Source organism: Cyclopterus lumpus, chromosome 6, assembly GCF_009769545.1.
Source record: "Cyclopterus lumpus isolate fCycLum1 chromosome 6, fCycLum1.pri, whole genome shotgun sequence".
Lineage (NCBI taxonomy): Eukaryota > Metazoa > Chordata > Actinopteri > Perciformes > Cyclopteridae > Cyclopterus > Cyclopterus lumpus.
The window spans coordinates 22,857,010-22,879,138 of record NC_046971.1 but is presented as its reverse complement, the minus strand read 5'-3'; the positions used below and the strand labels follow the sequence as shown (position 1 = coordinate 22,879,138).

Here is a 22,129-nt window from a genome sequence, read left to right as displayed (position 1 = left end):
GAGACCTGATGTGCAGCGGGACGCTCTCTGATGGAAGAGGCGTTGCATCCATCGTGTCACCTGACCATGCCTCGTCACAGAGGATGTGCTTAAATGTTGATTAAACACAGAAGTATTTAATCGACCACATCTTACCCCTCGCCCCTCCCCCTTCTTCTAGTTTCTCCTGTCCATCCGATCACAGGCCACGCCCCTCCACTGACGGAGGGAAATTCAGTTACGGTTGCTATGGTACCCATACCCCTCCCTCCTAATCAGGCCCGCGCCACTCCTTCTTTGCATCAACACACACACACACACACACACACACACACACACACACACACACACACACACACACACACACACACACACAATAACTGTGCAGACACAAGAGAAAACTATATTAAAAAAACACAAGAGCCAAGATTCACTTTCTTTCAAACACTTTTCATTATTTTCTCCACATACCTTAAAAACAAAACAGATTAATTCCCAGAAACATAAAGAAAGAAAGAAAGAAAGAGTAAGAAAGCGAGAATAAGAAAGAGAGAGTAAGAAAGAGAGAGTAAGAAAGAGAGAAGGAAGAGTCAAACTATAGAGAGAGCTTGGCATGCTGTAGCATGCTGCGGACTAACAGGGTGGCGCAGGGCACCGTCACCAGATGATGGCATACAGCAGAGCTTCTTGAACCTTTTCTTCAGTCTGGGACGCAAAACAAATGAAATACATTGTTCTGCCTCTCGCGGTGCAGGCACGTTAGACTGTCCTCTTGTAATAATGGGGGGGGGGACCAACAACAGAAATGAGCCAATAGAGTTTGGGTTCCAGTCTGTGTAATTTTGAGGAACGCAGCGTTCCTCAAAAGAACATTGGACAACAATTTAAAAAACAACAACAGCCAACCTCCCTACCCCTCCCTGGAAGTTGTTACCGATGGCAACGTGCTCGGCCATCCCGGCAGTGTCACTTAGAGGGAGGATGAGGATGAGGATAAGGATGGGGATGAGGATGGGGATGAGGATGGGGATGGGGATGATGATGAGGATGGGGATGGGGATGAGGATGAGGATGAGGATGATGATGGGGATGAGGATGATGATGATGATGATGAGGATGGGGATGAGGATGATTCACGCACATATGTTCACACAGTCCGATGAGCGTTCCAATTGCGCGCATGCATACAGACACGGGCATGGAACACACACACGCACACACAACACACACATCAGAATTGTGGTGAACTCTGACCTTGCTCGACTTGCATCGTTTCCATAAAACACTCAGCTTTTCCCTTAGCATTGCCTTTGACTGGTCCCCACACACACACAAATACCTCCTCCGCTGGTACAGGATGGGGCAGCTCGCTGAACCCCCGCCGACTTAGAGGTAGCTCTGTCTGTGTGACCGAGGTGCGTAGAGACGAAATGAGTGAGAGTGCGCGCGCGGCCGTCGGGTTCATGAGCCCTGCGCGAAAGGCCACAGGGTTGGGAGAGCGCCGCATGCGCCCATTCAAGCACACGTACCCACATTGCATGGGGGGTAAAGAACAACAACCACGCTCACATTCTGCACATATAAACCAATTTTAATGTTTTTTTTTAATGTATGAGACGGATGTGGTGAAAGCACTGACTCGCCAGCTCTTGCGCGCGCACACACGCACGTACACACACACGCACACACACGTGGACACACACTTTGAACCATCGGTAACAACACCCTGGCTGTGCAGCCGGAGAACCAATAGGCAGGAGTTATATAAAGAGGGCTGGAGGGTTACAAAATAAACAATATATCCATCAACGTATTGAGAAAGAGAGAGAGAAAACAAAACAAAATGTTCATAAATAAATTGTAAGTTACAAATCTGTTGAAAACTATTATTTGAAGAATGAAGAGAAAAAAAGAAAGAGTCTGTCTCGTCAGTCCTGTCTGCAGACAGTGGAAGCAGACGTCTCGCTGTAATGCCACCTGCAGCTCTCAAGGGGATCAGACCGGTCTCAGCCCACTGGAAGTCTTCATGTCCACTTTTCTGGACTCTGTTGCCTCCTCACAGTCCGGCTGCCGGGACTGGTTTGGCCCCTCTTTCGTCCACTCCTCTTACACACAGCTGGACCAAGCTCAGCCGAAGTAGCCCTCCTGGGTCCTCGTCTTCCTCGTCTTCCCTCAGCCGGTCGCAGTCCTCCCACCGGGGAACACGAAAGGGGCCGGAGGGTTGTGGATGTGGGGGGCGGGGGGGGGGGGGGGGGGGGGCAGGGGGTGGGGCCTGCAGGTTTTCGTCTGTAATACTCACATGAAATGTATAGTTGTTCTAGCATAGATAGGCTGACTCTGAAAGCGGTGCTGTCTTTAAATAAAAAAGTGGATAAACAAAATAGCCACTCCGATGTTGAGCAGGATCACCATGACGACCAGGATGGCGCTGTAGGCCTGCGTGGGAGAGAGAGGAAGAGAGGAAAGGGGAGAGTGTCAATAATCGGGACACACACACACACACACACACACACACACACACACACACACACACACACACACACACACACAAGGCTGTTTTCAGACAGTACTTCTAACCTTTTAATACACAGTTTGCTGTTTGCAGTCATTTAGAGTCCTCCATTTACCAAAGAAAGACTTTTGTTTATTCCCACAGTTGGTTATCAATATGTCAATAAACACGCTATGCAGTATAAGGGGATTCATTGAAAAGGAAGTATAAGGGCAACACAAACCTTCAAACCTACTCGTGGTTAAAAAGAGGAGGGAAGTTGCTTTCAATCTTATCATAAAAATAGATGATTATCCTCTATTGTATCAATGTATTCATTTGAAGCTATTGGTGATGAAAGGAGTTTTGTTGTTGTTGTTGTTGAAATAATTTAATCTCACATTCATTGGACCGTGCATAACTTCCAGCACATCATTCATCTCACGGCTTTCAGGGGAATTCTGGTAACTGTCACATCCGCTATAGGAGCCTCGTTCTGAAAATCTTACAGCCCTGGGGTTTATATATATATATATATATATATATATATATATATATATATATATATATATATATATACACACACACCCGACAGCAGCAATGTTGTCCTATATTAAATAAAATGTTGATACTTCCTTTTAGCGCTGCTGTGTGGTACTAAAACTAATGAATCTATAGTAGGAGTTGTCAGCCTGCACAGGGCGGACAATGTTCTTTTTTTTCTCTTCTTTTTTGTTCGTTGTCTTGGGTATATGTACTCCGTTTCGGCCACATTGCCTTTAGAAACAGCATGCAGGTATTAGTAAGGAAACACTTTTATCTATTCGGCACATTTCAAAACAATGTTGCTGTAGCTGTCCGAAAGATAAAGGAGAATAACTTGGCCACGTTTCCAATGGAAACATTGTTTGATGATGCTAACTGCTAGGGGGGGTTATGTTATCCCTGAAGCACTCTAGGATAACCAGATCTTTACTAGATATGCCAACCCCACTTTCTCAGACTATCTAATAAGATATCAGTATTAACTAGATTCACGTCCAACTGCACCCCCACCCCACCCACTCCTTTCTCTATATTTGCAGTGTCTTTATAGAGCGTACAGAGATCAGAATCCCCCGGCAGCGACGGCAATACGTGTTACGAAGTGCAGCGCATCAGGCGTGAAGGAGCAATTTGCATCTTAGGCTAAATAATGGAATCCCACGTTGGTCCCGCAGGGAGGGGGGGGGCTAGCTTCTCTGACAGAGTCAGGTCAGAGGGCAAACTCGGCCGCAGAATGGCCGCCTGGAGCTGGCGGGGGAGTCAGTGTCTTGCTCAGTGACACTTAAGCAGATGCTTGCTGACAACCCGGGTCGTGTGGGTGAAGGCCGGCCTTTCCGACCACCTGTCCGCTGCGGGTAAATATGTGAAAGTGAATCAAGTATATTCCCTGACATTATCATCGATGCAGCAGATTTCCTTCTTCTTACCCCTCAAATAGTCTCCTTTGTTTGGAAATGTAACATTTGACAAGTGTTTACAGACAGTGTGTTTTGGTCCCATCAAAGGATTCCCCTGCAGGACTACAGTGTTAGTGCAACATGGTTGCAGATGAACAAGGTTTCTGCTGATCAATCCGGTAAAAGGCTTATCACAGATCTGTGTCATAGATGATTACCAGACCGGGTGGAGGAAATCCTCCCATCATTAGCCTTCTCCACCTCGATTTAGGAAGGAAATGTACGCTTTTTATGTTGCGATGCGCTGTAGTGCCGACTTGTAGACTTTCATATCTATCTCCACTCTTTGAGAAATGATTTGTTGATTACTGAATAATCTAGTCGTCTCATTTGTGCCGAAGGAGCAGAATCGCTCACAATTACTATTTTTCGATGAGTAAATCATACTCTGATCATAGCAAATAAGACGAGTTGGAAAATACTCTTATCTGAGGGAACTCTAATATCTGTACTCTAACTGAAGCTACAGCCAGCGGCAGGAGCAACTTGTTTGTTTCTCTCTTAGTTTTCATACCAAATAAACAAACAAGATACAGTGTGTTAATTAAGGAGCATTAGAGGTGCTGCTAGGCAAATGTGCTTACCTTTGGATGGAGCCAGGCTGGCTGCTTCAAGTTCTTATGCTGAGCTAACTCTGCTGGCTCGAGTTTCGTACTAGCGAATAGAGATCTCTTCCTGTGAGAAAGTGTACTAAAGATGTCAAATTTAATTTTAATAATTTTGAACCTTCAACCCAGGACTAGACATGCTTCTAGTGAGGGATTTGTCCTCCCTCACTACAAGCATGCTAGATAAGAAAAACACATTTCAAAAGGTGCAAAATGATTTCACCCAGAAATTAAGAAGGAAGGTTTTGTGTCACTCCTTTTCATATAGTCAATGCATGTCTCTTTGGATCTGTTTTGCATCTTTTAGTTGCTTTGGTCTTTTTGTGTCTCTTTTTGTTTCCTAATGGTCATTTTCAGGTCTCTGCTGTTGTTTTGTTTCATTTTGTAATTGCTTGGGTCTTTCTGTCGCTATTTTTCTGTCCCTTTTGTAGTCATTTTGCATCTCTTTGTAGTTGTTTTGCCCCTTCTTGTAGTTTTTTTGTATCTCTTTGTAGTTGTGTTGGTGGTTTTTATAGTCAATGGATGTCTCTTTGTGGTCTCTTTGCAGATGTTTGGTCATTTCCAATTCCATTTTTCTTCGTGGTGGTTTTCAGTTTCATTTTGAATCTCTTTCTGGTTGGTACGCGTACATTTTGAGTGACATTTAATCCATCCACTCATGTATGAACTCCTTTTTTATTAATTTTTTTTAAAGGAAATGTATGAAGTTGATTCGTTTGAAGAAACTCTCCCATTGCCTTTTATAGTAATTTATCGACAATATATCGACTGGTATGGCACTCTGAAATCCTACCATTTCTCCTATTATTTCTCAATCCCTTTTTTGTCAAAACCGCTGAACTCTCAACCTATTTTCTTTTTTCTCAATAACTACTATTTTTTAAACACATCAACACAGCCAGTTTATTCTTAATCCTACTGGTGTATAATCATTGCAATGCATAGAGCACAGAGCAGCACTCTTCAGAGAAAAGAAAGATCAGGTTAAGTATAATCACGGAACAAATAGTGTTAGCCCCCCATTTGTTGTTCTTTTCCCTTTGCTGGAAACTGTTATGAACCACTTTGCAGTCGTTAATAAAGAGATGCAATTTAATCTCCCCACCAGCTCCCTTGACCCCACCTAACTCCTTTTTATAACGGAACACTTATTATCCTGAGGATGAAGTGCTGGCAAAGAACAAATCATTTTCCTGCTTACTGGCATCCCCACAGAACTGCCACTGTGAGGCATCTCTGCAAGAAGAGAAACTTATATCCGGAAGGCTTTTAACAATTATTCAGAAAATTCATTGGAAAGCTATATAAAGGATAATGCTTCACCAATCAAATGTTTTACATGAATACCTTATCAAATGACAATGTGTAATGGGAAAATGGTTGCTCTTCTTCTAATCTTTTCTTTTATTGTCGACATGTTTACCGTTTTCTTCAGTTTTACTCTCTTCTTCCAGCAGCAGCAGCATGCAGCTGTTTATAGAAATGACTCATCTCGACTCGAAGAGCAACGGTTGTGGACGGTAACTGGTACTTTTTTTTTGTTCCGCCTTGGTCGAGGGGGTGATGGGGGGGTTCCACCATCAGTGGAAAACCAAATAGGGAAAAGGACCAAAAGTGAGTCGAGGCGAACCGAACCATGGAATGAAAATGAGGCATTAGCGACCACTCTTTTGCTCACACTGACTTGTGGGACCCCCCCAAGGCTCCATCCTAGGACCACTGTTTTTCCGACTAAAAGTAACCATTGACAATATTATCAGAGAATAAATTTTCCCTGCCATGCAGACCATATGCAAATATTCGACAGTTCTGCAGGTGTAAGCTGTGCAGTGCAGAGCAGGTGTCGGACGAGATGTGAATCCCGCTCTTTTATATTTCACAAGCTTTCCAACAGCTGTTTAAAGACAGACGTTTTCCTAATTGGAGCACAGGCTCTGAGACAAAGTTTGTGCCGCTATTTTAAATCCTTAACATTGAACAATCAAGGCCCCAAGCTAGTAACCATGGTCTCCTTTTTGATCCTCGTGGGTCAATATCGCCAACACTGCCTTTTATCGTCTTATAGGAAATACTACAAAAGTACAGCCACATCCTTCAGACGCGGACGCTGAAAGACCTAGGCCGGCTTTCATCAATAGCAGGCACGACTACAGTGCTGTACAGCTTCCTATTGTGGCCCACCTAAGACAGCTTTACATAAATTGCAGACCAGCCAAAATACAGCAGCGCGTGTGTGTATGTGTGTGTGTGTGTGACCAGAGTCAGCAGACAAAGACATGTATACACTTGTTTTAAAGTCGATTCTTCTTTGGACATTTTAAGATTCTGCCCGTGGTTTTCATATCCTCATTGGAGTAGCGTCTGATAACATGTCAAACACACTCTTAAGACGTGTGTCGCTGCCAAATCTGCCCCTTCATTATAGGCTCATGCCTTTCACTTCGTTCCGTGATCCTCCACTAAGGCCGATAAAGCAGGTCTTAATGTCTGTCTGGAGTTTGCCTGTCGACATTTTTTCGAGGCAAAATTCGTAAGATATTATTTTGAGCTCACATACACTGGCATGTCCGCGAGCCTGCTCCTTTGTCTTTTATGTCATCCTGTTTTGTTACTTTCAAGATCTCCTCACCATTATTACAGTTTGTTGCTATTGTGGGCCACGAAGGGCTCGACCTCGTCTGGGGGGAACGCCCTACTGAGGTGTTGTTCCCGTAAATATGAGCCCTCTGAGAGAGCAGGTTCATTTCTGTGTCCCATGATGACGACTGGTTTGGTCCAGTGCTATTTCGTTACAGAGGCTTCATACTGGATAGGGCAACACAAAAAAAAGAGTACGCCTTCTACGTAATGCACTTTTGTCTTGCAATCTAGTGCAAAAAGTACTAGAAGTAGGGGGGGGGGAGGGGAGATGATAGAAGCCACAACGTTAGCATGGTGTTTGGAGCGTATTTATCAGACTGTGATAGTATCTTTGTGTGCTGTGAACCTGTCTTACACAAATCTCACTTCTCTGCGGCTGCAAAAACACACACACACACACACACACACACACATACACACACCACCTCCATCCACCCACCCACCCCCCGCCCCCCGCCCCCCTGTCACTGCCACACGCCCACCGATTGGCCGCCGTTGAGGCAAGGCATAAGCTGTTCCCTAGCAACAGAGCGCTGGTTAACCAATAGGGGGCTTTCTGGTGAGGAAGGGGCTAGTTTGCCAGTCTGCTGTTACTAAGGTGCAGAGAGGACCACTGGGGATCTCTCTCCGCCTGCATATCTGTGTTTGGTGTGTTTTAGGCCTTCGATGTTTTCACGTAGCAGGTAGCAGCAGCAGCTGAGCGACTAAATAACCGTCTCCATCCACGGTGCCAGTCATCACACCACTACAGACAAATTTGAATTAAAGAGAGCAAGTTGTGCGAGGAGTTTGGAACTGTGTTTAACAGTTTACACACAAGTGGAGTGAGAGTGTGTGTGAGAGAGAAAGAGAGAGAGAAAGAGCTTGTATTTATAATGTGTGGCTTTCATTTGCAGCTTGATTTTCTTTTTTCTTGGTTTCATTAGCTAATGCTGCGACCGTATTATCATCCAGGATTAGCGCGTGGTCGGGGCCGTCGACCAGCCTGAGTCAAGACGTAGCCAAAAAATTGTATTAAAACGGCGTAATCCTACCGCTGCTTGCTCGTAGTACCAAAAAAAAAACTTTCTTTATTTCACAAGGTTAAACCTTGTGCCTCTCCCCCCAGGATTATCTTAATATGTGGGATAACATTGTGTTATGTCACTGGGGATGGAATGTATCCTCATGACAGTGGGCAACAAATCCTTTTAGTTAAATCAATGTGTGGCAGTGACGCAACAGATATGACAAATGCACCGTTCAGGTGCTGTCCACGGGTGATAATAGGGCCGAACAGAGCCATGCAGAGGTTCAGACCAGGCGCAGAGCCAGTAATGAGGCCAGGGCGGCACCGGCCTACCCACGTTACTCAATGGCCCCACCCAGCCAAATTTGTTTGAACTGTGAAAACAGTTTGTTGTAAAAAAGAATTATACAAAATTGCAGGTAACCGACCGAACCTGAATAATTTGGTGAACCACCTTCACAGACAAATTCGAAGGCACCTCCCTGGCCGGTGCCTTCGAAGGTGCTTTTTCTCATTGGTTTGTTGTACTGGAAGCATCAACACCAGGCGAGCAAACCCCCACTCCGTTTCAAAGCCAGGCCGGAGGAAATGTGTAGCCACAGACTATTCATTTGACAGGAGGAATTGGGACCATCTAAAAGTCCCTTTGGATATTGTGCCGTCCCCCTATGTGGACACAGGGGAAACACAGACAATCTCAATAAAGGAAACCTCATAGAACCATTTAAGTTCAAGTGTATGTCCACTTGAACTTAATATGACGATATGCCTTGCCGCCATTTACGTAATATATATCTCCATATTTTTATATTTTCTCTTCAATAATATTGTGTATGATAACACCATTGTGTGCATTCTAGCAAACTAATCTCAACACTAAGGTCCAAGAAATTCAAATTTCTTGGACCTTCCCCCCCCCCCCCCACACACACACACACACACACCCCCACCCCCCTCACACACACACACACACACACAAAAAAAACAGTGCACCAAGAAAAATGTTAAATCCTCCAGTCTAATTACTAAAACCAGGCAATATTCACAGGGTCCAGAGTTCAACACTGAGGTCTGGTTGTGGTAAAGATTTAAATCCGCGAAACCTGCACTGATGAAATTTTCTTGGAAATATAATGTTATGGCGGTCAGTTGTTAATTCACAGTGGCTGCAGAGGTGAAGGCAATGGCCACTTGTTGACTGAGGTGAGCTCTGGAATGAGTGCTTTCTCAACTGCTGTAAGAGCCCCTTTTGTATTTTTCTCCTAAATTTCGACTCAAACGGCCTGGGCACCAGAGGGGGATTTCAGTGACGATACAAAGGGTTCTGAGAGTAAAGTGCAGTGCTGTGATGAGGACAGCAGCAGTTTTGTGAAACGCAAATCTTGTGTCGCTTTAATCTCATCATTCAGTGTTTGTCGAGTGTTGTATTTGTGTACCAGAGCTGGTGTGCTCGGTATGAATCTTACCGAGTTGCCTTTGCTCTGCGTGAGGCTGTGGTCCTGCTGCTCCGGTGTGATGGGGGAGGACTTCAGAGGGGGGGAGAGGGTGAGGTCCCGACGCAGAGGCCGTGAATCCATCTTTTCCCCCGCTCTGTCCAGCTTGTGCACTGAGTCTTTACCCCCGTCCCGCCCCTCTTTTCCCTCCTTCCCGTCGCGGTTCTTATGCCTCTGCCGCTGCACTGTGTTCGAGAGGCCCTCGGCGTGAACATGACTTTGCCCGGGCTTCTCCTCCCCGGGCCCATGGGGCTTGTGGGTAGTGGAGTCTCTGGGCTGTAAAGGCTTCATCTCCATCTCGTAATTGCTCATTTTCTCCTCATCCTGCTCCAGCAGCCGCCCCCCCCGACCGTGCACGTCCCTGTGCCCCGATGTCCATGAGGCCGACGAGGACGACTCCGTCCATCTGTCCCCTTTGGCCTGTCTGTGATTGGACGATCCATGCTCCCGGGACTTGTGATTGGAGGAGCTGTGTTTGTGTCCGTTGGTCCGGCTCGCTCCTCGTCCGATGAGCCCAACTCCCCCTTTCAACAGCACCCCTCTCCTCTTGTCCTCGCTCCAGCTGTTGGCACGTGGGTGCTCCCCCTTCCCTTCTCCTCCGCCTTCGACTCCCCCGCTTCCCCCCTCCACCATCACCTGGATCTCCGTCTGCCCTCCTCCCCCACCTTTCTCACATCGTTCTCCCGCGTCCTTACCCTTTTCCCCGTGGTCCACGGCGGTCTGCCGGTGGAAGCGGGCACTCTTAGTGCGTTGAGACGGCCGGGCGGGGGGAGGCGGGGTGTGGGGCGGGGAAGAGGAAGGGGGGCTGAGGTCAGGGGTGGCGGCGTCGTTTGAGGGGTCGTCGGAGCCCGCGCTCTTCACGTAGAGGTCGGGGCTGTCGGCGGGGCTGTCGGCGGGGCTGTCGGCGGTGCCGGCGCTACTCGACAGCCCCTCGCCTTCCACCTCGCTGGACACCTGGCGTTTGGGGCGCTGCACCTCCATGCCTGCAAAGGACAGATGACATCAGAGGGGTGTCGGACATTTTTTGGGAGGCGTGGAAGCTATGACGCTGTCTCTGTGCTTGTTGGAATTACGTAGTCTAACACTTGTTAAAATGTGAGTGCAAGTATCAGTCCAACCAACGATGACAAGCATTTTATTTCAGAACATGTTGGGGACTGGATGAAAGTGACTGATGATGATTTTTTTAAAGCATAACCTCCCTACAACATTAATATATTTTCTACACGGTCGGCAACACAATTTATGGCCAACGTGACAACATTTTTAAATATGTCCATCAAACAGAACATACTGAGTGGAATGGCAAGGCTTGTTCGAGATGTTTACCCCAGACGGCTAGTCCAAATAGTGCAACGTAAGAAAATAATAAATAAATAGGCAAAGCCATCTTTGTGATGTAACTATTTAATCTTTTAAAACATTTTTTTTGTGTGCATTTACTATAAATCTCCCAACGTAAGAGTGAAGCTGGGATGATAACAAATATTTTAATCCTCATCATTTTTGCACAGTCCCTTATCCGCAAACAAATGCGAAGGAAGCGGTCAGGCACACGATGATGCCCGGGATGTATACACATCAACACGGACAAAATGTCAGCGCTGGTACTCACTGGACAAAGACAGCTGCTGAGAGCAGATAGGATGGCAAAAGAACAATCACTGTCATCCCAGGTATCCGTGTGTGGGAGAGTACAGTACGTGTCATGAAGTCAGTGTGTGTGTGTGTGTGTGTGTGTGTGTGTGTGTGTGTGTGTGTGTGTGTATGTGTGTGTCACTGTGCTGAGGAGTGCATGTTCTTGTGGGTTGGCTACCTGCGGAGCCGTATAGGCGGGAGTGACAGAGGCCGAGACGCAAAGCTTGAGGGTGGTTTACACTGACCTTTATCACCATCAGACACACACACACACACACACACACACACACACACGTATGTTTTGTTTGTTCACGCATGTGTAGGCACACGTGTTAACTATATGTCTGCTTCTCTGGGTTTGTTGATTATGAACAATATGAGTAAATAGGCATGTTGTGATTTCGGTGAGTTGTGTCTGCCCACCATTTCCCGGGTGCTGGAAGGAAGGGGAGAATTGCTTGGCGGTGACCCTCGCCATGCGACTCTCCTCCTGGGCTTTCTGAGCTGCTCCCACCGCAGCCTCCGCCTTACCCTGAGCATGAGCCGTCCTGACGAACAGTAGACAGGGGAAACAGAATGTGCAGAGTTGAATAAATAAATCAAACTTTTCACTTTGAACATTCAGAATCGTTGGCTGGCAGTGGTGTCCAAAACAAATTCCTTTGAGAGGAAAAAAAAAAGGTGCAGCGGGGTTGGAAGGAGATAAGGCATTCTTGTTCAAAGGAGACATTGTCCAGACTACTGAGGGTGAAAAATAAAATAAAAAATACAATAACTGACCTTTGGAACAATAAAGGTGCCAACAATAAACCACAGTATTCTAGTTATAGCCCGGGTTTAATACAACGTTATGAACATACATTTCAATACACACAAGACTCTCAGAAGGCAACCAGTTCATCCCCATTAACTTTGTATTCACCATATTCCTCGCCTGGACTAGACCGCGTTTACGCATTGCGCAATTTTGTAATCTCACTCACGCTTAAGAGCGGTAGTAAGATAACTTACCATTACTGGCTAGAAGTTTGTTTTTATGCTCTTAAATTAAAAAGATGTTATTAAGTTTTAAGAATGTAACAATTTACATTCCCAATATGTGATCAGTTTCTGGAGCTGTGAGGAGCCGCTGGATGTGTGAGAGCGGTCGGTTAGCGTACAAAAAGCTCATGTCGACAGTGTTTTTTAAATTACTTGTAATGCTAGCAACCATGGGGTATTAAAAGAAGAAAATCAACAATCTATTTGGTGTTAGCTAGATAGCTAGTCTGCTAGCTGAACGCAAGCTCGCCATTTACTAGCTAGCAGACAGACGGACATGTTGGTTTAATTTGCTCTGGAGATATATTCATATTTATGAATTTCAACGCAGACCTTTTTCTGCTGCCCCTCTTGCAGTAAGAGCAATTACGTTTTAGTAATGTGTCTTTTGTATGCTGAATCCGACCGGTTCCTTCGGACTCAAGCGTGGACGCTTTGCTACCGTGGCAGCAGCATGGGTGGCGACGGCGTTATCAGCAACCATCATTTTTACATGCGAACTGCGATTCCAAAATGAGCTGGCTTTGTGTGGATTACATCTTGCAGAAAGTCAGAGTTATCTTATTTGTTGGTTGCTACAAGCCGCTCACGTTTTCCATACTGTTTAAAGGTATCTAGCTGGCTAGGTAGATGTCCCACCAATTCTTAATCACAGCTGCTAAGATCTGATATCTAACGAAGATCCGACATTTCTTTATAGGAACTCAAATGATACATCTACATACAGTCCCATCCCCATTGAGCCCATGTAAATCATTTCTTCTCAGGTACCATTATGTAAAGAACATGCAGCGTACACCCCCTTCATTCATATCTGAGTCATCCGCTCTATTGTGTGTTGTCGAGGCTGACGAATCTCATTATAACACCTGAGCCGAAGGGTGAGAAGAAAATAAAGAAAAAAAAGCCAGCGCACACACACACAACATGAACAGCTTGACATATTACATGATACCTCACGCAGTAACTTATTTATTGCAGAGCTCCAGCATGTATTGTATTCATCTGTTTAATTGTTTTCCTGAAAATGTGTTTACCTGTCTGTCGGGCTTTTTACTTGTCCTTCATAACTGCTACTATACAGCCTCCTTTTCATATCTTTCTCGCTCTTTCTTTTATTTCCTCCCATGTTCCTTTGTGCCTCTTCTTAAGCGCTCCTTCCATCTTTATCACAATCCACTTTTCATCTGCCTCATGTCCTTCTCTTTCTCTCTCTCTCTGGTCATATCAAATCGATCTTTTCTCTCAATTACAACCCTCCTCTCACCTTTGTCTCCCTCTTTCCATTCGCCTATCTTTCGCCATCTTCCAAGAGGCTCTCGACTCGTGTAAAATAACCTCTCCATCCCTCCCTCCCCCTTTCTCTCTCAGTAACAGTCTTGATGCATGTCGATGGCTATTGATTTTTTTTCTCCCTCTCTCTGCCTCAATGTTTCTCTTTGCCCCTCACTGCACTCGCTGCCAGTGCTGCTATGCCAAAGCCCACAGTATACTCAACACCACCATGTTGGTCGCGGGGGAGGTGAGGTGTGAGAAGAGAGAAGACATGACATAATCGCATGCAGAAAGTCCCATATTCCCAAGATTTAAAGGTCATGAATAATCCGCTTCCCATGCAAACGCACTGTTGGCACAACCTGCTCTCACCTTGGTCTCACCAAACCACCCCCCACACACACACACACACACACACACACACACACACGCACACACAAACACACACTCACACAATGTCCTGTCCCTCTACCCGTTTCAACAACCTGTTTCAGGATGAATAAACTGCCAGGAGAGAAAAGAGATGCCTGTTCAGTGATAGAACACACACAAATCCTGTCCAAAAGAAAAGAAAAAGAGTTGCAGATGGAGGGCAAGAGGAGAGAAAGGAGGGAGGGAGGACAAAGTGTGTGACAAAAGAGAAGCACAGAGGGTGTAATGGAGAAAGGTACGGGGAAAGACTGAAAGGGAAGAAAAGAAGTTAAAAGGGGTTACGTATTCAAATCAATGAATCATTACCAGATTAAGTGCCCCAAAAGATTGACATCCTTAAATAATAAAGGCAAAAAGTAAAAAGGTGCAGGTTATGACACGAAGGAAGAGGGTTTATGAGAGAGATGGTTTAACTGTAATTTTAAGAGCCGCTCTGGTCTCATGTCGGGCTGTTGAGCAGGCTCATTATGTTCACTATCTAATGGGCAAATAAAAAATATTCATCTCATGGGGGCATTAGTGGAAAAAATAAGGCAATCACCAGGGTGATTTTGCTTCATCCTCTGGGGATTTCAAAAGCTGCTCAATCTGGACAAGAGTGATGGACTAAACTGACAGACCACCATCTGACACCACGCTGCCAGTGTTGCTAACGATACCAAACATATGCTGGCTCAAGACCTGATGATTTGCTGTTTTCCACTCTTATATAACTGTAAATTCACACCAAACCACCACCAATAAGCAAGTCACTGTAAATTGAACATTGTCATAAACAATCTGGCATTAGCTAGCTAGCTAGCTAGCTAGCTAATGCCAGATTGTTTATGACAATATTCAATTTACAGTGACTTGCTTATTCCACACTAGGGAAAGTGTGTGTGGATGAAGCATTAACGTTCCTCTCTTTTATATAACTGTGAATTGAATGTTTTCATAATAGTAAAGCATGTTGGAAATAGCAAGATAGCTAGCTAATTAGCGAGCCTCCCTCACTTTCTGTAAGTCGGTTATACCAGCTACAACGGTCGCAATGTTAGCTATGCAGCTATGTTGATTTGAATGGGAATGTCCATACAACACCTATTCTATTTCTATGGATTGGAAAATTACGGAGAAGGGGTTATAGCAAACGGTCAACTATACTAAAGTATCGCATACACTTACATGAAGGTGTATTAATGTTTAAAAATGCTACATGTAGCCCGTAGAGGACAGAGGGAATGAGCAATGACACAGAGGCCAAGAGGATGAGGGGGAAAAATGGGTGACAGAGAAGAAGACATGGGCCACAGTAAGTAGTGAAGAATATACACAGACACACACAGGAAGACACATACATGAAGACAAACACAGGCGCGCTGAGGTGAGGTAAGGAGAGAGTCTAATCTACGACTCATGCTAAGCTCCTCCATCATCTCTGTCATTACTCTGAACCAGCTGATGAGGGTGATTCATACCTGAATAACTAACTAAGCTTTCCGGTGTGCATCACTGCTTATAGTGTACTTGTGTGTGTGTGTGTGTGCGCGTGTTTGTGTGTTGCGCTTTAGGCTCGCTGATGAAACCAGGTCACAGGTTTGCGGTGAATGGCTCCGTCCACACGGCACAGTGAGTCACCGGTGTGTTTATCTGGTGCCAACTAATCATAAACAACAACAACAACCAACTAATCACAGGTAGCCCTGCCACATCAGTTACATCACATGTGACCGCAGTGATCACGGCACATATCCGCCTAGTGTCATACACACACACACACACACAAACACACACACACACACACACATACAAATATGGGATTTACTGTAACACCAGGCACGTGGACAGTTGACAGATTTTCTACCAGCTCCGGGATTTGGAGCCAAACCTGACCTTTGACCTCTTTGCCTCCTGACACGTAATCGACGTTATGAAGTTGGATCATAAATAAGCCTATATGAACATATTTATAAACACACACACACACACTTCAGAAATGTTGGACAAAGAACTGCAACATTTCATTTAGCTCTGCAGCTAACATCCTGGGACCGTGTTTTAGCTCTCAGGGTGTTCTCCTGGTGTTCCACAAGGAAATACCCTGCTGCACTGTTCTGGGACACAGGGAGAGAGAGAGAGAAAGAGAGAGAGAGAGAGGGAGGATGTCCTGTCCCGGGCTATGCCGCTGTCTGAATCTGGGTTAGACGTTTCTGCGAGTGACTGCGCATGTGTGTGCCACAGAGAAAGAGCTGGTTTAAAGACCAGGCTACAACTGCAGGTCAGATCACAACAGAGTGTCAAGGAACGTCTGCACTCATGGAGTATAAATGTGCATATCCTCACGTCACATGATCCAATAGAGACTTCACTTTGGACAACATCAACATACATATTACCCATAAATGTATATGACAAAAATGCAAAAGGGTATAATATGAATGTACTCCAACTGTTTCTTTATAGTTTATGATAGCCATATACTTTTGTTATTGATTGCTAATGACTTCTGGAAGAAAAAAAAGAAAACAATGACTGAGATGGGTTTGCCTTATCGAGGAATATTACAGCTAATGACACCAGCGTGTTTTGCACACTTGGCGACTTTATCACTTGATTTAGTGCCTTTTGAAGCTGCTGCTGTGAGCTAGTTTCATTGGAAATCAGCTGGCATGGGTTCAGCCCATCAGTGTCTTCTATGACTACTTCAAACTGATGTATTTCAGATGACCTCTATAAAACAAATACAAGGGAGGTCTATGCGCAGGTAACCCTGTGTATAGATTGATAAATTAACTTGTGCTTTAATATTTTCTGACAAAATGTGTATTTGTGGTGTTGGAAATTGTCGACCATCTGCAGATTGGCCATCACCGCCCCTCTTTCTTGTCATATTCATATCTTTAGATTGTTTTATGTTTGTGAAGGAATTATATATATATATACACACACATTCGGCATTTGCGAATTAGCTTACCTCATATTGCCTCTTGAGGATCGACGGATAAAGAACATTTTTAAGAATGATTTTAACTGAACACAAAAGAGAAAAATGTTTCCACTCGCAATCTAGAACAACTGCACTAATCCATCTTTAAAGTGCAGCCCATAAGGACCGCATGGCTTGAGCTGAATGTACAGACATGCGTGGTCCCTGTAGGATGAATCCTAATAACTTTGATACTGCGTTGACCTTTATTTATTGTCCTGGCATGGCTGTAGACTCGGCCTCGTCTTTCCTCTGCTACTCTGACAGCCCTTCACGAATTAGGATAATTCAAGTTACTTTGTGTATTCAGATCGGTGTTTATCTGCTTTAAGCATGCAAAAAGTGGCACCCTACTTTAAACAAGGACACTCTGTCCCACCCCAAAAATAATTGAAATCCCCTCCCCTCTGCATGTGCTGATGCCCTCCAAATATCCAAAGGAGCACAATCCTCCTGGATCTGACTGTGTATACTTTCCCTTTCTTTCTTCAATCTGACAGATTCTGACCCAGTGAGTGGGTTCTGCATTAAGTTTCAAGAGGAACATATTTTCTGGCAGTTTTAAACTAAAACAAAACAAAAATGCAACAAACCTCCTGTATATAGGGTTTAGTAAAAGATTACGGTTTGGCATTTAAATTAGCATGTTTGTTTTCGTAAAGTACTTACAGCGTCCTCTTGGGTGAAAGTGGGGTTGTGGGAAATGTGTTGTTGTACATTTGAGGAACACAACTCGCTATCAGCTGTAGCTAACAACTTGTTTTCAATATTTGATGAAAGTATCAAAATTGATCGTACAACCAAATATTGATAGTTGATGTAAAATATTATACACCTTCAACGAAAATGCCTTAATGTCACCTTGTGAAGCTGTGTGCATCATGGCCAAATGTGTTCCTGGAGACACCATGTTGAGCAGGAACTAGCTCAGGTGTTTATATTCCCATCCGTCTGTCACGTGAGGTCTCGTGTTCACAAAACCACAAAGGAATGCTTTTCTTTGGTCGTTTATTGCTTAGGATAGGTTATCCGCTTATATATCAATAAATCCATATTACTGCCTACTCTATTAGTAATGCAAGGATCAATCCCACCTATAAACTATTCATCTACTCTAGTATACGAGTGCAACTGTTAGTGTGGAGGTACACGCAGAAGATGCAGTTAGTATTTGAATGTGAGAGAACGTGAACCAGGGAGGGTTCGACTTGACTTGATGCTCTGATAAAAATCTGCAAGGGACATTGCAGCATTACGGTAAAAACACTCGCTGACAGGCTCAAACTGTGACAGCACGGACGTAGAAATATGTAAGCGTGCAGGCGGGGAGAGGTCTAATCGCCATCATATACAAACTTTAATGTGTCTACATATCTTCCTTTCCTTCTCAACAGTGTGAGATGAGTTAGGTGTCGCAGGATTGGATCTTTAGTGACTTGTGTCTCGCTTGTGTGTGTGTGTGTGTGTGTGCATGTGTGTGTGTGTGCGTGTTGTGTGTGCGAGGTGAGCCTCTTTGCTCTCACCTCGACGGAGGATCTTCTCTGAGACACGATGCAAGCACATACTGTACATACATGTCAGGTAGGGTTATCGACTATGACGTCAGCGTGTGTCACATTATCGATCTGTTTCAATGTCAACTGCTGATCAGATCCCGCTTTTTTTATCAGACAGCCGGCTTCATTCACAAACTGAGGCTACTTTCATCCCAATTATTGCTCATATCTTTGCTTTGCAGGACAGGACTTATGTTGCGCAACATATTTTTCATCTGGTTTGTTAACTTCTGCATCTTCTTCTTCTGAGATCTGCTCGGACGCCACCGGTGGTTTGTGGGTTAGGTTTAGGGTTACAATGGGGATCCTTGTATCCTTGTACTAGTATTCCTTACATGGGGTTGTCCATTTTACCCAGAAGTCTAACTTTATTTCTTTAAGCATGATTCCCTAACTTTTCGGCCAGAACGTCAATATTAAATATCATATCAAGTCACCTTTCTCAGATTTTAAATACTCAAAACTGCTGGTGTGGTATCAGGGAAATACTGTTTCAATAACAAAACAGCCATTGGGGAACGAAAAAAGATATTTCACCTGTGACCTTTTGTATTACATTTCCGAACTGGCTCAGGCAAACCATCTTGTTACATTTTCTTATCTAAACCTTGCCGTATGAGTCCAATCTGCTAATTATGTATGAAAAAAGAAGCTTTGACAGCAAGTGCTGCCACAGAACTACTGTGCCCATGGCCCTCTAGCCTGGTTCCTTGAAACAACAAGGTCTGGGACCAAAATGGGTCATAGGCCTACTTCTGATGGGTCCCCACATGACAAGAGTATCGATGTGTATCCATGACTACAGGTCCCAGGACAGCTAATTAATTTCGGAGTCCTGAGCTGAAAAACAAAAAAAAGTGTTGCTTTATATTCCTGTCCAAACATTTCATGCTGCTGTAGATAAGGTCAGGGCACGCCCATTAGCATCTTAACCCCAACTGTGCTCATTGTTTTACTTCAATGAGCACAGTTAAAAATGAGAGCCAGCTCTCATTTTCATTCAGCAGAGCAGCTTCATCAGTCTTAAGCTCCCGGCGGTCTCGCTTCGCTTGCTGTTTCACTTGTACCATCACCTCCTTAACCCTACTTTCTTCTTAACCCTAATCCTGTTTTTAATCTGTCATTGATCTCAATTATAATGCGGAAGGAGGCCATCTACAAGGGTTTTCATGTGTCCAGCCAACTCCTCCATGGATGGAGCCATCATGAGGGGTAGGCTTCCGAATTACAAGCAGCTGTCCCAGAATCCCAAATCCAATCAATTAGACTAAACCCAGTTTTAAAAAGTTACTGCAGGTACCGGGAGCAGTGGGGAGGTACATAAATACCCGTGGATCATTGCCGCCTTATAAGATCCAAACAAAGCATTTTTTAAAAAGGCTGCTACTATTGTTATAACTACTGTTGACTGAATGTAATGTACTGGAGGTTCACGGCAATGTGAACACGCCCACCCCCAACTCCCTTGTCCAGAATGCCACCCATTTTCATCCGGTCACCCTCGCAGCGGATGGTACACAAAGACTTTTCCAACCCAAGCAATCGCATCACCGTTCAACTGCATTTCACTGTCAGTCAGCGAAGGCATCCCCACTCATACGGCTTTGCAAGGTGATTCATTGTAGTCCGTTCAGTTTGAGGATTATGAGTTAAAGATTTGTTTGGACATGGACTGATTTAGATTCAACTTTAGCCCCAAACCTAGACAGCACACACACACAAACTAGGCCTTTTGCTTCAACCAAAGGAATGACAAACACAAGAGAGACGGACTCAACCACAAGCCACCATGAGGCCACTACCTGGACAGAGCGATCTCCGCCTTCTGCCGGGCGATGTCGGCTGCTTTCTGTGCTCCCTCCACGGCTCGGTCCACCTTCTCTCTGATCTTGCTGGCCCGGAGTGGGATCAGGTTCTTCCTTTTGCCGCTCACCAGGATATTCTGTTTGTACTTCCCTTCCTCTTTCGTGCCATCGGGAAACGCGGTGCAGCCGTAGCCGTGGCGCTTGTTGCTAAGCCACTCCCCCTCATACTGGAGCCCGTCGGAGCGCCGGCTCACACCGTACCCTGTCCGCTTGTCGTTCTTCCACTCCCCGCAGTAGGTCTCTGTTGCCGTGGCGTCCACGTCGTCGTCTGCGACGGCCAACTCTGCGTCTGCGTCTCCGAGACTGGAAAGGTGAAAGGTCGCATTGGGTTGGCTGGTGTGTTCAGTCAATAATCCTACATCCTACAGGTAAGATATGAGAGCTCTACTAAATTGTGCCTGCAAATAAAGCTGGAATCTGGAAGTGATTAGCTTAGCTTAGGATGTCCAAAGTTGAAAAATACGCCAACCGCCTCTAAAGTTCAACAACTGATGTTGTATCTCGTTTGTTTAATTAGTACACAAAGACAAATGTAAAAACAAGAAGTTGTGGTTTTAGGGTTGAGTGTGAAGCTATTTCTTTACGAACAAGTTTGCCGATCTGCTCGGCACTTCTCTGCAACGCCACCGGTTATAGCATGGGTTGCCAGGTATGGTCTGTGTGCATGGGTATTTCTTTACAGGCAAGACAGCACTAAAGTTGGCCAAGAAATACTTCCCGAAAGGAAATTCCCCCTAAAACCACAAAATGTTGTATGTGTATTTCTGTTTACTGGGTCGTATACATCAAATAGATGAGATACAATCACGGACATGAAATTGTTATCAGTCACCACTTGGATAGAAAGAAAATAAGAATATTTCTCAAAGTGCAAAACATCATGAAACAAATATGTAAATTGGAGATCAAATCCTAGAATCCCAAAGTGAAAACTCTTCTTTTTTTCAGGATGTGCTAATGTACATCTCAATAACTTGACAGTATAGCCACAGTGCTTCACAGATATCTTCCCCACCCCCCTCATTCCCTTGTTACCATCTATTCATATGACACCATATTAACACTCCCTCATGGTGAGGCACTGCACAGTCCTTCTGAAGTTGGTCGGGAATAAGAAGTGTTTTGCTCAACGCGGATTCACAAGCTTGTTTTCATCTTGCCTCCTCTGGCCCATTAATTAGATCTCTACTTCCCTTTCGTGTGTTTTCATTGGCCCCGGCAGAAGATTTAGCACTATAATATGTTCACATGAGAAGAGTATCTAAAACATCAGTAAATAATTGATTAATTGCAATTCATTACATAAAAAACGTTGTATTTGATCTTGCATTCATAAATCAGCCCTCGGAGGCTTTTATTTTTGCGAGGGAAAAAAGAGGATTAAGAGCTGCTGACTTTTGTTGTCGAGAAAATGGTGGCCCAGCGTACTTGGAATTCTACACCGAGTCTTTCCTCTGGTAAGCGATTGATTCCACACATTCAAGTCAAGGACGCTGCTTTTCTTTCGCAAAGAACCCAGCAGGACGTCCGCTCTGAGTCTGACTAGAGCTGGTCTGTCCAAAGAAAACCAAGTAGACAACAGCGGAGCGGAGGGAGGAAGACAACAGGTTTAGCGCTGGGTATCACAATGTA

General features: G+C 44.7%; 1 protein-coding gene across 2 annotated transcripts in view; it reads right to left on the bottom strand.

Annotated features, from left to right (window-relative positions):
- Positions 1-2,334: 2,334 nt before the first annotated feature.
- jph3 (junctophilin 3) overlaps positions 2,335-22,129 on the bottom strand; it is a 34,633-nt gene continuing 14,838 nt past the window's right edge. The window contains exons 3-7 of one of the 2 annotated variants that reach the window (XM_034535468.1): positions 20,435-20,800; positions 11,784-11,908; positions 10,418-10,705; positions 9,696-10,378; positions 2,335-2,415 (exon numbers count right to left, since the gene is read on the bottom strand). In XM_034535468.1, coding sequence (XP_034391359.1) covers positions 2,335-2,415; positions 9,696-10,378; positions 10,418-10,705; positions 11,784-11,908; positions 20,435-20,800 — 1,543 coding nt within the window. Of the gene's footprint in view, positions 2,416-9,695; positions 10,706-11,783; positions 11,909-20,434; positions 20,801-22,129 lie in introns of both variants that reach the window. The other variant, XM_034535471.1, reaches the window with a different exon arrangement.